General features: G+C 46.4%; 1 protein-coding gene across 1 annotated transcript in view; it reads left to right on the forward strand.

Annotated features, from left to right (window-relative positions):
* LOC147729342 (embryonic protein UVS.2-like) overlaps positions 1-15,267 on the forward strand; it is a 251,093-nt gene that overhangs the window by 97,630 nt on the left and 138,196 nt on the right. Inside the window, exon 6 of the mRNA XM_086959917.1 lies at positions 11,706-11,787. Within this exon, the coding sequence (XP_086816043.1) occupies positions 11,706-11,787 (82 nt within the window). The remainder of the gene's footprint in view (positions 1-11,705; positions 11,788-15,267) is intronic.

Here is a 15,267-nt window from a genome sequence, read left to right on the forward strand (position 1 = left end):
GCATTTTGCCTCATACTGGATCTCGGCGCCGCCGTATACACCACACTTAGCGATAGAAGCGGCAGCGACACACCCATTGCCCTTAAAAGCGATGATTGTGAACTCGCACTCTGTGTATGAGAGGGGCCAGGTGGACACGGTGCAGAGTACGGTGAAAGCGTGGCGGGAGTTGGGCAGGCGCGCAGGTTCCCTACCGCTTTATGCGCCGTCCATGCCCTTGCTCTATCATGAGCATATATCGGTATTGAGTGAAATAGGGGCCCTTCATCTGCTACAGGATGTTGGTATAAACACTATGGGGGATGTCTTCCCGGCGGGCCGCTTTCTGGCTTTGCCAACGATAATGGACCAAACGAACAATGGCACTATGGCTACCTTCACTTATGTCCGGTTGCGCGCCGCGGTGCGCGCTCACTTTCCGACTTTCTCGACGGAGCCGCCCGCGCTTGCGGCACTACAGTTGATATATACAGCGACCTCTTGTGTAAAATTGGTTTGAAGGTTGTACAAAATCTCGCAGGATGAGGAGTGTGGTTTGGATGTGGCTGCGAAGGCTAGGTGGGATGAATGTCTGCTGGAGCCACTTTTGGACGATGAATGGGTGGAGTGCTGTGATATGACTGGGAAATTTGCTGCTAACGGGAACTTCAGGCTCTTACACTATACATTTTTGCAACAGTGGTATTATTCCCCGGAACAACTGTTTAAATTTGGCCTGCGTGACACACCTGCTTGCATGCGTTGCGGGGCTGCCGTTGCCAATTTTTTACATCTGGCTTGGACATGTCCACGAGTGGCTAGGTTCTGGACAAGTGTGACTGAGGCATTGTCTGCTATGACGTCACTGACCATTGAGGCGACACCACACATATGTTTGCTGGGTATATTGTCTGGTGTTCCATTGAGTGTGAGGCGGTTAGTGGCGCTGGCGCTGCAACTGGCCAAGCGTAGAGTGGCGACCTGCTGTGGGGGAAGGAAGGCACCGGATGTAAAGACTTGGCTGCAAGAAATGGCATACTGTCGAGATCAATTGACCTGCTATTATGAAGAGTTGCCAGCAGGATCACGCCCCGCGATATTTGGGTACCGTATACCACTTATATGTTGGCGCAACTACCTGATGATGACTAGCTTAGCCCAGGTCACTGAGTGCGGGATATCCTGTCTAGGGGGATACCAAATTAGAGGAAGCACGCTGTTGGACATTTCGGCTCCCTTAACTGATCTTTGTGCTGCTGCCTTTTTGATAGATGCTAGTCGTCTGACCGATGGCATGCCGCCGACTGCATGGCTCCTGCCTATGGCTGACCCCCAAACCGTTCCAATTCTAGGTTCACCATCAGGATTCAAGCAAGCCGGGCCGAAGATGGCTGAAATGCCAGAAACCGGGCCCCAGTAGCTTGTCTCCTTTCTGGTGAATCAGGTTCTGAGCTGGGATGGTGCAGTGAGATAAATAACGGTGATGGATCAAGCCCTGATCTTTGGACTGGGTAAGAGTGGACTGCTTAATTCAGACACTCTGTTCATCACCACCCCCTTTTCTGAATCGTTTTTGGCCACTATAGGTGTGATAGGGTATACTCAGACATGAGTCCCTTTCTCACTGCACCATCAGGATTCAAGCAAGCCGGGCCGAAGACGGCTGTAATGCCAGAAACCGGTCCCCGGTAGCTTGTCTCCTTTCTAGTGAAGAATTGGCTTGGTAGTTTAGTCTGCTCTGTTCCCATGATGCACTGGGCCAGGGACAGACTGATTTGCATATAGCCAGGTTCTGAGCTGGGATGGTGCAGTGAGAAAACTAACGGTGATGGATCAAGCTCTGATCTTTGGACTAGGTAAGAGTGGTCTGCTTAATCCAGACACTCTGTTCATCACCACCCCCTTTTCTGAATCGTTTTTGGCCACTATAGGTGTGGCAGGGTATACTCAGACATGAGTCCCTTTCTCACTGCACCATCAGGATTCAAGCAAGCCGGGCCGAAGACGGCTGAAATGCCAGAAACCGGTCCCCGGTAGCTTGTCTCCTTTCTGGTGAAGAATTGGCTTGGTAGTTTAGTCTGCCCTGTTCCCATGATGCACTGGGCCAGGGACAGACTGATTTGCATATAGCCAGGTTCTGAGCTGGGATGGTGCAGTGAGATAAATAACGGTGATGGATCAAGCCCTGATCTTTGGACTGGGTAAGAGTGGTCTGCTTAATTCAGACACTCTGTTCATCACCACCCCCTTTTCTGAATCGTTTTTGGCCACTATAGGTGTGGCAGGGTATACTCAGACATGAGTCCCTTTCTCACTGCACCATCAGGATTCAAGCAAGCCGGGCCGAAGACGGCTGTAATGCCAGAAACCGGTCCCCGGTAGCTTGTCTCCTTTCTAGTGAAGAATTGGCTTGGTAGTTTAGTCTGCCCTGTTCCCATGATGCACTGGGCCAGGGACAGACTGATTTGCATATAGCCAAGTTCTGAGCTGGGATGGTGCAGTGAGCTAAAAAACGGTGATGGATCAAGCCCTGATCTTTGGACTGGGTAAGAGTGGTCTGCTTAATTCAGACACTCTGTTCATCACCACCCCCTTTTCTGAATCATTTTTGTCCACCATAAGCGTGGAAGGGTATACTCAGATGTGAGTCCCTAGCTCATTGCACCATCAGGATTCAAGCAAGCCGGGCCGAAGACGGCTGAAATGCCAGAAACCGGTCCCCGGTAGCTTGTTTCCTTCCCAGTATAAGAATTGGCTTGGTAGTTTGGTCTGCCCTGTTCCCATGATGCACTGGGCCAGGGACAGACTGATTTGCATATAGCCAGGTTCTGAGCTGGGATGGTGCAGTGAGATAAATAACGGTGATGGATCAAGCCCTGATCTTTGGACTGGGTAAGAGTGGTCTGCTTAATTCAGACACTCTGTTCATCACCACCCCCTTTTCTGAATCGTTTTTGGCCACTATAGGTGTGGCAGGGTATACTCAGACATGAGTCCCTTTCTCACTGCACCATCAGGATTCAAGCAAGCCGGGCCGAAGACGGCTGAAATGTCAGAAACCGGTCCCCAGTAGCTTGTCTCCTTTCTGGTGAAGAATTGGCTTGGTAGTTTAGTCTGCCCTGTTCCCATGATGCACTGGGCCAGGGACAGACTGATTTGCATATAGCCAGGTTCTGAGCTGGGATGGTGCAGTGAGATAAATATGGTGATGGATCAAGCCCTGATCTTTGGACTGGGTAAGAGTGGTCTGCTTAATTCAGACACTCTGTTCATCACCACCCCCTTTTCTGAATCGTTTTGGCCACTATCGGTGTGGCAGGGTATACTCAGACATGAGTCCCTTTCTCACTGCACCATCAGGATTCAAGCAAGCCGGGCCGAAGACGGCTGAAATGCCAGAAACCGGTCCCCGGTAGCTTGTCTCCTTTCTGGTGAAGAATTGGCTTGGTAGTTTAGTCTGCCCTGTTCCCATGATGCACTGGGCCAGGGAAGACTGATTTGCATATAGCCAGGTTCTGAGCTGGTATGGTGCAGTGAGATAAATAACGGTGATGGATCAAGCCCTGATCTTTGGACTGGGTAAGAGTGGTCTGCTTAATTCACACACTCTGTTTATCACCACCCCCTTTTCTGAATCGTTTTTGGCCACTATAGGTGTGGCAGGGTCTACTCAGACATGAGTCCCTTTCTCACTGCACCATCAGGATTCAAGCAAGCCGGGCCGAAGACGGCTGAAATGCCAGAAACCGGTCCCTGGTAGCTTGTCTCCTTTCTGGTGAAGAATTGGCTTGGTAGTTTAGTCTGCCCTGTTCCCATGATGCACTGGGCCAGGAACAGACTGATTTGCATATAGCCAGGTTCTGAGCTGGGATGGTGCAGTGAGATAAATAACGGTGATGGATCAAGCCCTGATCTTTGGACTGGGTAAGAGTGGTCTGCTTAATTCAGACACTCTGTTCATCACCACCCCCTTTTCTGAATCGTTTTTGGCCACTATAGGTGTGGCAGGGTATACTCAGACATGAGTCCCTTGCTCACTGCACCATCAGGATTCAAGCAAGCCGGGCTGAAGACGGCTGAAATGCCAGAAACCGGTCCCCGGTAGCTTGTCTCCTTTCTGGTGATGAATTGGCTTGGTAGTTTAGTCTGCCCTGTTCCCATGATGCACTGGGCCAGGGACAGACTGATTTGCATATAGCCAGGTTCTGAGCTGGGATGGTGCAGTGAGATAAATAATGGTGATGGATCAAGCCCTGATCTTTGGACTGGGTAAGAGTGGTCTGCTTAATTCAGACACTCTGTTCATCACCACCCCCTTTTCTGAATCGTTTTTGGCCACTATAGGTGTGGCAGGGTATACTCAGACATGAGTCCCTTTCTCACTGCACCATCAGGATTCAAGCAAGCCGGGCCGAAGACGGCTGAAATAACAGAACCCGGTCCCCAGTAGCTTGTCTCCTTTCTGGTGAAGAATTGGCTTGGTAGTTTAGTCTGCCCTGTTCCCATGATGCACTGGGCCAGGATAGACTGATTTGCATATAGCCAGGTTCTGAGCTGGGATGGTGAAGTGAGATAAATAACGGTGATGGATCAAGCCCTGATCTTTGGACTGGGTAAGAGTGGTCTGCTTAATTCAGACACTATGTTCATCACCACCCCGTTTTCTGAATCGGGGGGGGAAGGATGGCACCGGATGTAAAGACTTGGCTGCAAGAAATGGCATACTGTCGAGATCAATTGACCTGCTATTATGAAGAGTTGCCAGCAGGCTCACGCCCCCGCGATATTTGGGTACCGTATACCATTTATATGTTGGCGCAACTACCTGATGATGACTAGCTTATCCCAGGTCTCTGAGTGCGGGATATCCTCTCTAGGGGGATACCAAATTAGAGGAAGCACGCTGTTGGACATTTCGGCTCCCTTAACTGATCTTTGTGCTGCTGCCTTTTTGATAGATGATGGTCATCTGACCGATGGCATGTCGCCGACTGCATGGCTCCTGCCTATGGCTGACCCCCAAACCGTTCCAATTCTAGGTTGCTCTTAATGTATGCCCTGGCGCTTATCTCACAGTGCATCCCTCCTGCGGAGTGAGGAATCCTCACATTGAGTCTGTTATCCCCTGTGATATCCGCACAGCTAAGGTATCACGGCCGGTGGCGAGGGATGGGGGGGGTTAGGGTTTGTTCCTAAATGTTGGCTATTGTTTATGGTAAAAGCAAAAATAAGACCTCTAGTATAATCGCCATTGCTACTCCAAGTTCGGTTCTGGTATATGTACTGTTTGATGCTGCTTGATACGCAGCCGGGCCCTTGGCTATCGGTATTCTGGCTGTGTGCTGAGAACCATGTGTGCTTCTGATTTACCAATTGCGGCCGGCCCGTTGGGTTGTAGGCCAGAGGCTGTGTATCTGCAACTTGATGTAATAAAGGTCTTCCAAAAAATAAAAGTAAATAAATAAATACAAAAATTATACATTTACTTGTTTTAAGGGAAAGATCACTGGTACTCAGACCTGGGTATCAGGATCCCAGTGCACTTTAAATCGAAAAACATCAGTACTAGGGCAAACATGGGGCAACCATGTCATACAATGGCGCTTTCAGACAAGGAGGACTTGACAAGTTCCAATGAAACAAAAAGTGAAACACATTTCTTGTCCAGAAGATGTGGTAGGGTTAAGCCTGTAATCCAGCATTGTTATATTTAACCTGATAGTGTAAAGTGCCAGTGAGAGTAGTATCAAATAACGTATGTGTCAAATACCTTCTTTGGAGCACGTGTCCTCCACGCTCCACGTAACAAAAAATTCAGTAAGTGTTACATTTTTTGATGTGTTATGACCCTTTCCTGCAATGCATGTACCTGTACCACAGGGTCAGTGATGAGTTCTATATGGCAGACTGTGTAATATCCATCACAACTGTGTGTTAACATTTTGGCTTATAAGTGGCGGAATTTAATCTAGACGGAATATTTATGCTTATGTCATGACATAATATTTAGAGCAATTGTACTAGTGAACACACATGTACATACTCAGTGCTCAAGTGTAAAGGTCAGTTTTGTGTTTATTACTAGAGTACAGTTTAAATGACATAAGGAAACACTTTCTACTGCCTCACAGATAGAATTAAGAATTACTTTACACAGGGAAGCCACTCTACTAATAGACGGGATCTCCTCTCTTCAGTGTGATTTTACCTTGCTACACAAATGTAACCCCTTCAATCAATAAATTGATCAGCGGTTCGTATAGTGCGACTACTCATCCGTGAGGGTCTGGAGAGGGGTTGGGGGCGGCTGATCCGTCTGAGCACTGGGGTTCAGTCGAAGAGTCGGGTCTTGAGATCCAGCTTAAATTGGGTTAACAACAGAGATTGTCTGAGGTGGAGAGGCAGGGTGTTCAAAGTATTGACAGAGAGCTTTGACGTGACGCAGAGGAACCCTTTCGTCTTTCACGCCATTTTTCAAAAACATTCTTGTTTCCCGAGATTGAATACAAAGGATTCATCACCATTAGGTTTGAATACCATTCGGCCTGAATATATGGACGCAATTACAGGGGAGATTTTTCGTTCCCTCAAGGCCAAGAACCTTGACTTTCGAGATCAGCTCTGATTATTCACAGCTTGTCCTAATTTTCATCCATAAGGGTCAACTACATTGCATTAAATTCACTGTCCTGATGATGGTCTTTGGATTTCACCTTTGAGACCGAAACGTCGACACACCAGTCCAAGTCAACATCCTGCATTTGACTTTCTATTTATTATTTTTAAAAGAAGTCAATTTTATATATTTTGTTAGACTGGATTGTTTTCTTATGTATTAATGGTTTGTTTTGTCATTTCCATTTACTTAAGATATATATGCAATTTCCATTGATTGTGTACCCTACACAATTCGTCAATTTTGAACTTAAAAGAATATAAATAATAATTTTCTTTGAAGAACAAACTTGTCCGTGTTACTTTATCTTCCTTTTTGGTTCCAATAGTTAATTTATTGAGCAAAATCACAAATAGTGCTGGTTATCTGTTTAATTTGTTTGACTTATTTGGGGCTAGTGTGGTAGCTTCTTTAAGGTCCATAAACAGACAATAAATACGAAGAACAGTTGCTGTTTTGCTCAGCTGATAAGTCTAAATAATATAGACTTCACTACACTGTTTTAACTTTGATTTGTAAACAAATCCCTTGCTGGCACCTTTTACTTTAAACATATTGAATGCTTATTTTGCACAATCTGTTTTTTGAAATTTGAACATAAGTTGATGTTAAAATCGAGTTTACCTTGCTCTCCCTGCCCTCAAGCATCCCCTGGAGCCGAGCTAGCGCTCAGAGGGAGTGCTCGCGGGAGTCCTGAGCAGCCGCCATCGGCCACGAGGAATCGAGGGACACGCCCCTCTCGAGGCCACGCCCCCTTTTGGTATTATAATTAGCGCGCTGACCTACGAGCGCACAAGAATACCCCACATCCCTCCTGAGGCACAGCCGGGAGAGAACGCTGCTGAATGCTTATTTTGCACAATTTGTTTTTTAAAATTTGAACATAAGTTGATTTTAAAATCGAGTTTACGTTGCTCTCCCTGCCCTCAAGCATCCCCTCGAGCGGAGCTAGGGCTCAGAGGGAGTGCTCGCGGGAGTCCTGAGCAGCCGCCATCGGCCACGAGGAATCGAGGGACACGCCCCCTTGAGGCCACGCCCCCTACCTGCCCTATAACAATGCGTATGCACTGGAAGTGCAGCGGACGAGCGCAGCGGGCGCGACGATTGCGCGCCAAAGGCGCGCATAAGGCAAGCTCATCTGCGCTCGTCCGCGCTGAGTCCGGGCCTAGGGCCAGCCCCCCTGCGCCCCAAGCTACAGACCGCATACACTACAGTGCCGAATCCCTTCACAGTCTTGGGGCACCCACAAGCAACCGCAGTTGTCACAGATATCAAGCTGACACCGTGCCTCCGCTCTGTCCCGACTATCTTAACCCCCTCAAACCCAAAACAATCACTAAACCGCTTCACGATTTCCGCATGTTCTTACTGAACTGCCGCTCTCTCCCCAAACATACGGCCGAAATTGCGCTTCTAATAGAAGAATATTCACCTGACATTCTGTTCCTAACAGAAACCTGGCTATCCCAGGATGCCGACCCAGCGGCCATAGCTGCCCTTCCATCAGGTTTCCAAATCTCTCGCCAGGACCGTTTTAAAGGGAGAGGAGGAGGCTTGGCTATAATCCATAAAGAACAGCTTCACTGCCGAGTGGTCTCTGAAACCATCCCGGACTGTGAAAGCCTAACTTTTAATATCGAATTTTCACCTAACAATTGCCTCTCTGGCACTCTGATTTACCGACCTCCTGGTCCCCCAAGGCAGTTCCACGTCAGCCTAACCTCAAATGTGGCTGAACGTCTCAATTCCACATCCAACTTCATCTTGCTAGGCGATTTTAATTTTCACTTTGACTCAGCTTCTGACCACATTGCCACGACTTTAGCAGACGACCTAGCAGCCCTGCTACTTTCACAACGGGTCACCTCTTCTACCCACGTGAAGGGCCATTTGCTGGTCCCAGTCTTCAGCAACTGCCCTGGCCTCCTAACCAGTCCACCCATCCCCTTACCCTGGACGGACCATTTCTTGATCCCCATTTACTGGACTGTGTCTAAACCCCCTGAACCTGCACCTATTACAAGACTCACGAGAGCCTGGTCCCAACTAGCAGTTGACAACTGGATTAACACACTTGTGGAGAATCCACCTCTGATTACAGACAATCCTGGTCTAGCAAATCAGGCATACGTCAAATGGATCTCCCAATCTCTTGACGCTGTTCTTCCCAAAAAGGAAATCACGCTCAAACGCCCCCATAAAACTGCCCCGTGGTACACGGAGACTCTGAGAGACAAGAAACGTCTCTGCAGGAAATCAGAAAGACGTTGGCGAACCAATTATTCAATGGAAAATAAAACACTCTATCGAGAAGCAATCAGCGAATACAAAACTCTGATAAAAGCGGCCCAGGGATCATACTTCTCTGAGAAAATTGTGCTCGCAAAATCTAAACCCATGGAAATTTTCAAAATCATTAAAAAATTAACAAAACAACCCCCCAGCCTACTGGTGGACAAATCCACTACCCACTGTAACAATGTCGCCAAATTTTTTCATCAGAAAATAAGCTCAATCTACTCGGCCTTTCCCCCGAACAACTACACCCCCCTAACCCCTCCCCTATACCCCACTGACCCCCCTTCCAGCCAACAGCTACCAACGCTGTCTCACTTTCCTCCATTGGATCTTGCCACGCTTGAACCTTTAGCACGGAAAGTCAAATCTGGATCCCCCAATGATCCAGCCCCACCGGAGATAGTAATGGCAGCCTCACAGACCACCTTGCCCATCTTAAGGGAGGTTTTAAATACCTCCATCTCCACGGGCACGGTTCCCACCGTATGGAAGCAGGCTGTGGTGAGAGCCCTACTAAAAAAGCCTAACCTGGACCCCACGGATCTAAGTAACTACCACCCCATATCACTGCTCCCCTGGGCAAGCAAGATCCTGGAGAAATATATAAATCACCAGTTAATAAACTTCCTGGAAGATTGCCATCTACTGGACCCCACTCAGACTGGCTTTAGACCTAAACATGTGACCGAGACCGCCCTCCTCATGGTCACCGAGGAGGCTAGAAAAATCTTAGATCAAGGAGGATCAGTGGCAGTGATCCTCCTTGATCTCAGTGCGGCCTTTGATACGGTCAGCCATGACACCCTGCTGTACCGTATGTCCCAGGTCGGGATCAAGGGCAAAGCGTGGTCCTGGTTTCAGTCGTTTTTAGAAGACAGATCCTTCCGTGTGTTCGAAGGCGAGTCTGTGTCCACAAGCAGACCTCTGAAATGCGGTGTCCCCCAAGGCTCCTCTCTAAGCCCTGCACTTTTTAACCTGTACATGAAGCCACTGGCCGATGTCGTCCGCCCATTCGGGATTAAGATCATCTCCTATGCGGACGACACGCAGCTGGTGGTCTCCATGACGCAGGAAGCCAATCTACCTGTGCAGGGCGGGCTTAGAGAATGTCTGGAGGAAGTGAAGACTTGGATGTCCCTATCGTCCTTAAAACTAAATGGGGACAAAACCGAGCTCATGGTTCTAGGCCTCCCGGTTCCCAGCTTCCCCGTCGCCCTGTGGCCGCCCAGTATGGGCCCTCCACCAACCCCCAAAAACAGAATTCAAAGCCTTGGAATTTGGATGGACAGATCCCTGTCCTTCAACGTAAAAGCCATGAAACTCTCAGCCACCTGCTACGGCATCATGAGGATGCTTAAGAAAATTTTGCCTCTCCTCCCCAAGGAAGCCAAACAAACAGCTGTACAAGACCTGATTCAATCCCGCCTTGATTTTAATAATGTACTTTACCTCGGTGCTCCGGAATCTACCTTGAGAAGGCTCCAAATAGTTCAGAATTGCGCTGCACGCATGTTACTCGACCTTCCCCGCAGACAGTCAGTAAGGTCCCGACTAGCAACCCTTCACTGGCTACTGGTGCGCCAGAGAGTTATGTTCAAAGCCATGTGCATAGCTCACCAGTCATTCTGGAACACCGGCCCCAGGATCACACAGGATCTAATCACCCACTACATGCCCAATAGGAATCTACGATCTAATCAGACCTTTATTGCAGTGACCCCCAGAATCAAAAGATCTAGATCTGGAGGTAGGACGTTTTCCTACAATGCTGCTAGGGCCTGGAACGCCCTTCCACTGTATCTAAGAGCTAACCCCAACCTTACGGTCTTCCGTAAACAGCTGAAAACCTTCCTATTTCACCCAGTCTAACTAACTCCCACTCTCTCCCCTCTGGGTTCCTCATGGTCGGATTCACGGTATTCCTAGCGCTTGGACGCCTCCGGGCAGCAATTCGCACCCTACAAATTCACTTCCTATCCTATCCTATAAGCTATTTATTACGATTGTTTTAGATGGGTGGATATCATGACTGGTGCAAGGCCTCACCTCTCATGAGTCTATTCCCCTCCCCACACTCAACAGTGATAATAAATAGAATATCCCACCATGCACATCTGCATTGATAAAGATATCAGCTTTATTTGAAAACCTAAAATGTCATTGTCTGAAGTTAAAGTATGTGCAGTCAATAGCTCCACAGTTTATGAACATTTGAAGTTCGGTGACCGTCTTTAATACTGGTATTTACCAAATGATCTTTCATTTTCAAGCCATGATCACGTCATCACGGCGATGGACCTGATTGGTAGCCATTGACCCGTGTTTGCGCTGTACTATGAATGGCTCATCATTTGCTTAAAGTACATCACTAATTGTGATGCTATTAGGCTTTTTGTATTGCAATGGTAAGAAGATTACATAGTTGCAGCCATTCAAAATATATTGCAGCTAGGGCAAAGCCCCAAGTAAAGCTCAGCTACTGGCCTGTGGTGGCTTCAAGGCCATCTGATGTCAGTCTGCAAACGTGAGATTTGAACACTCACAAAACACGAGCAATGATGGATTAAATAAGACAAGCAAATCCTACTTCAAGACTCATAGGGTTAAAACATTTGTGTTTTAGTTCTTGTCTTCTTCCACCCTTTGCCAAAAGGGGAAACTTTATTTAGAAGGGAGCTTTCTTTTCATTGGGCAGTGTTAAAATAAAAATGTACTTTACCGATGGCTAATTTGTTAGTTTCACCCAATGCAGGTAACTGGAACAATTTTGCGCAAGATGACGGCGATACCTTGGGTCTTCCATATGACTATGCGTCAGTGATGCACTATGGCAGGTAAGGCGCAGCTCAGGGGGTTGGGTTGCAGGTGTGCATGAAAAGAGATAACAGGTCATGAAAACTTGTATTTATTAGAGGAGCTCAAAATCTAACTCTGGACCCAGCTCCTCGCATTCTAAAATCTGCCCTACATAATTATAACTAAAGAACCTCCCACCCAATAACATTTCAACCCACACTCACAGGGGATAGCTTTTCTCTCCCCTTTGTTCACCACTTCCAGGGAGACCCTTTGACATCAGGCCCTACACCCAAACTTTCGCAGCTGGCCTCATTGTCAGTTTCAGTTCATCCACCCCCACCTCCCCGATGGGGAACAAGCAGGATGCCTCCTACCCATTCTCTTCCTTTTACCTGATCTGTTTCCCACCATCTATGTTTGTCTGAAGTGATGTTTGAGGAGTGCCCACATGTAGAAATATAGCAGCCTCTCAAGCCAGTACCATTCGCATGACCTGGTTCAAAAGATATGTGGGGACTATCCCCCTACTTGCCCAGAAGAACCTTTGACAAACCATCCTTACCTCCATTCCATACAAATCTTCTTGACCAGGCAAATGGTGTAGTTTGGTCAGTGTATATGCTGGTCATTGTAGGGCGAGAATGAACTTAGGCATTGGACGTGGCCCTCACCTGGCTACACTTGCTATGCAGAAACAGGTGGAAAGACACCTGGTGTCCATCTTCTATGGCTCAGGTTCACCCAGAAGGCCACTCGGAGGAGGGGACCACCTCATCTACCCCCGGGCCAAATTTTGCTCCTGCTGTGGCAAAAGGGCATATAAAGTCCCTTTGTCAATATTTGTTAGTTCTGATATTCCAGATCATGTGGACAGGGCTATCAAACACTTGGTAACCAAAGCACAACCCACATAATTAACAAATCTATTCACCTCAGGCGGTTCTCTTCTGAGGCGAAGAACATGCGCTTAGTATTGAAAATGCAGTTGTATGATATGTCCCTGACCCCTCCATTCTGCACTCGTATCTTCAATGAGACATTAGCATCACTGCTGTGTGTTGGAGATATTGTTGACAGGTATATTTTGAAGAAATAAGCAAAGAGATTTCATTTAATTTGCTACTAATGACAGTCATGTAATGTAAGGTGGATTTGTAGAGTGTGGTGTATTACGCGTGAGGCTACCGAGGTGCTGACATGTCAGTATTATCAGCCGCTTAGGTCAGATGCCCACCCCTTCTGCCTGTGCACGCTTGTATCTGCTGCAGTAGCATTGATTGTATCTGTTGTCTAGTCCAGGATTTGCTGTCATGATATGGTCTTTTATGAATGTTGCCCATAAAAATACCCCTAAGGTCAATTTAGAAAAGACCAAAATGATGGTATTGGTAAAAAAGAAGAGGTCCCTGTACTGTAAATTTGGAAAGGTTAGAGTTGAAGAAGTGGATAGATATAAATATTTGGGTATGTAAGTTAAACTGAAGGGATCACATACAGTCACTTAAAACAAAGGCTCTCTCCTCAGTATGAGGCCTTACACAATTCAAGAAAAAGTATGGAGGCCCCTCTCTGCGGCCAAGTCTATCGTCTTTTAATGCATTGGTACGCCCACAATTCCAATATGGCGTAGAGGTTTTATATATGGGTGGCAAATCAGATTGAAACTTAGAAGAGGGTAAATGAGTTAAACAGCTTCTTGCACTCCCCTCGTCAACTATGATACAGGCTATATGAGTGGAATGTCATCGTACAGCCTGGAATTTTTGGGTTCTGCTAACAGTACTGAGTTAACGAGATAGGCCGTTCCTGGCAACATGCCACAAAGCTGTGGTCACTTAACATAACGTAGCTGCAATTGGAAAGCTGTCTGAAAAAAGGCTCTATTTGTGTGGTAGGGGTGCTCTGCAGGTGGCAAGAAAGGTCATTAGAAGAACCCTCACAGGCTCCATGTAAATTAATTCCTTGACACAGAAGTGTTCCACTTAGTGAGTATTTACAATTGTTACCACTAAGAAATACCTCTTTTTTCCCCCCACTCCAACATCTATGTGTGTAAGGTAAATTCCAGGTCGACTTAATGTATCCTTTACCCAACCTTTCATACAGGCCCACTGGTATATGCTGTAAGCAGTATTGAAACTGGAATGTCGTTATTGGTATTGTTATGGTACCATGTATTATCCATTCAATGACAGGTTTCTCGGAAATTTCTCATATTTTTTCAGCAGTTTCAATTTGCGTTACTTGCCAAGCTTCGTTGTAAGCAGCATATATACCGGCGTATATGAAACGTTTTTGAAGCTGTTTGCGAGGTCCTAATAGGAAATCCCGCAAGTCAGCACCGTCTTTAAGTAAGGTCAAGTGTTGCTTAATTTCAGGTAGTTTGGATTTCTGTAGCCATTCGAGGCATAGTTTTCCTACACTGTACGTTGTTATTATCCCTGGATGTTGTCTCTGGGAATATCTTGAGTCTGGCCTGTTCTGTTTGAACCCCTGTGTTTTGTTCAGGAATCTATCTTGACAGGTGTTAGTGTCTGTGGGCCAGAGCAACCAATTTTTCCAATCAGGATTAGTTCTGTTTTGGTGTAAAATTTGGGACATGTCTAACCCCTCGTCTGTAGTACCATTACTATCAGGCATAGGCATTGGTATAGACATCTTTTATCTTCGCTAGACCAAGACAGGTTGTTTGTTGAATGGTGTCATTCAGGAACATTATTTGTTCTGGGATCATGCAGGCTCTGAATAATGATTCTAATCCCTGTACTTCCCAATCTTTTGCACCCCAGATTGTTTTTGTTTCAATGTTGTCTTTCCAGAATTCAAAACCAAATGTAGACAACTGTTCATAACATTTTGCAGAATATTTTTTCTTCCTGTCTTATTCACATTTTTGAAATAAAATGTTTCTGGATCTGTGATATTAAACCCTGAGAAGTATTGCCATTTCTCATAAAATGTTTTCGAGCTGCCTTTTGGCGGTGTTGGACAATGTTCCCATTGATTATAAGTAAATACATTTCTAGGTTTTGCAGATTTATGCAAATAATGGTGCCCATAACGATTAAAGCAATACATTTCTTCATAATCAGATGAACCTTTTAAATAATCATGATCTGTACATTTTGCTGACATTTCTAAATCAGACATTATATTATTAATAGTCTCAAAGTCCCAATCATCAGAGAAAGTGCTCGGCGAGACAAAGTCACTTAAAGAAACCTTGAACTGATGAGGATACTTCAATAGTTCCACCGGGCCATAGATGTCGCAATCAGTAGCGTCCCATGCTACACCACCAGGTATAGGAATGGCTGTGATGTTTACAGATGACAGGTCTCTTTTTTCAACATGAGATGACTTGTGAGGTTTTAGGACCAAGTTGATTTTCTGACTTTGTGTGTCCATTGTACTGTATTTTCCATCAATCATTCTTCGCAAGCTTAAAACCAAAATGAGCCAGAGCAGGAGGAAAAGTACACCTAACACAATCCACTATTCAATCCATGGTGAAA

The sequence above is a fragment of the Lissotriton vulgaris genome, chromosome 2_2, assembly GCF_964263255.1.
Source record: "Lissotriton vulgaris chromosome 2_2, aLisVul1.2, whole genome shotgun sequence".
In the NCBI taxonomy this organism is placed as follows: domain Eukaryota; kingdom Metazoa; phylum Chordata; class Amphibia; order Caudata; family Salamandridae; genus Lissotriton; species Lissotriton vulgaris.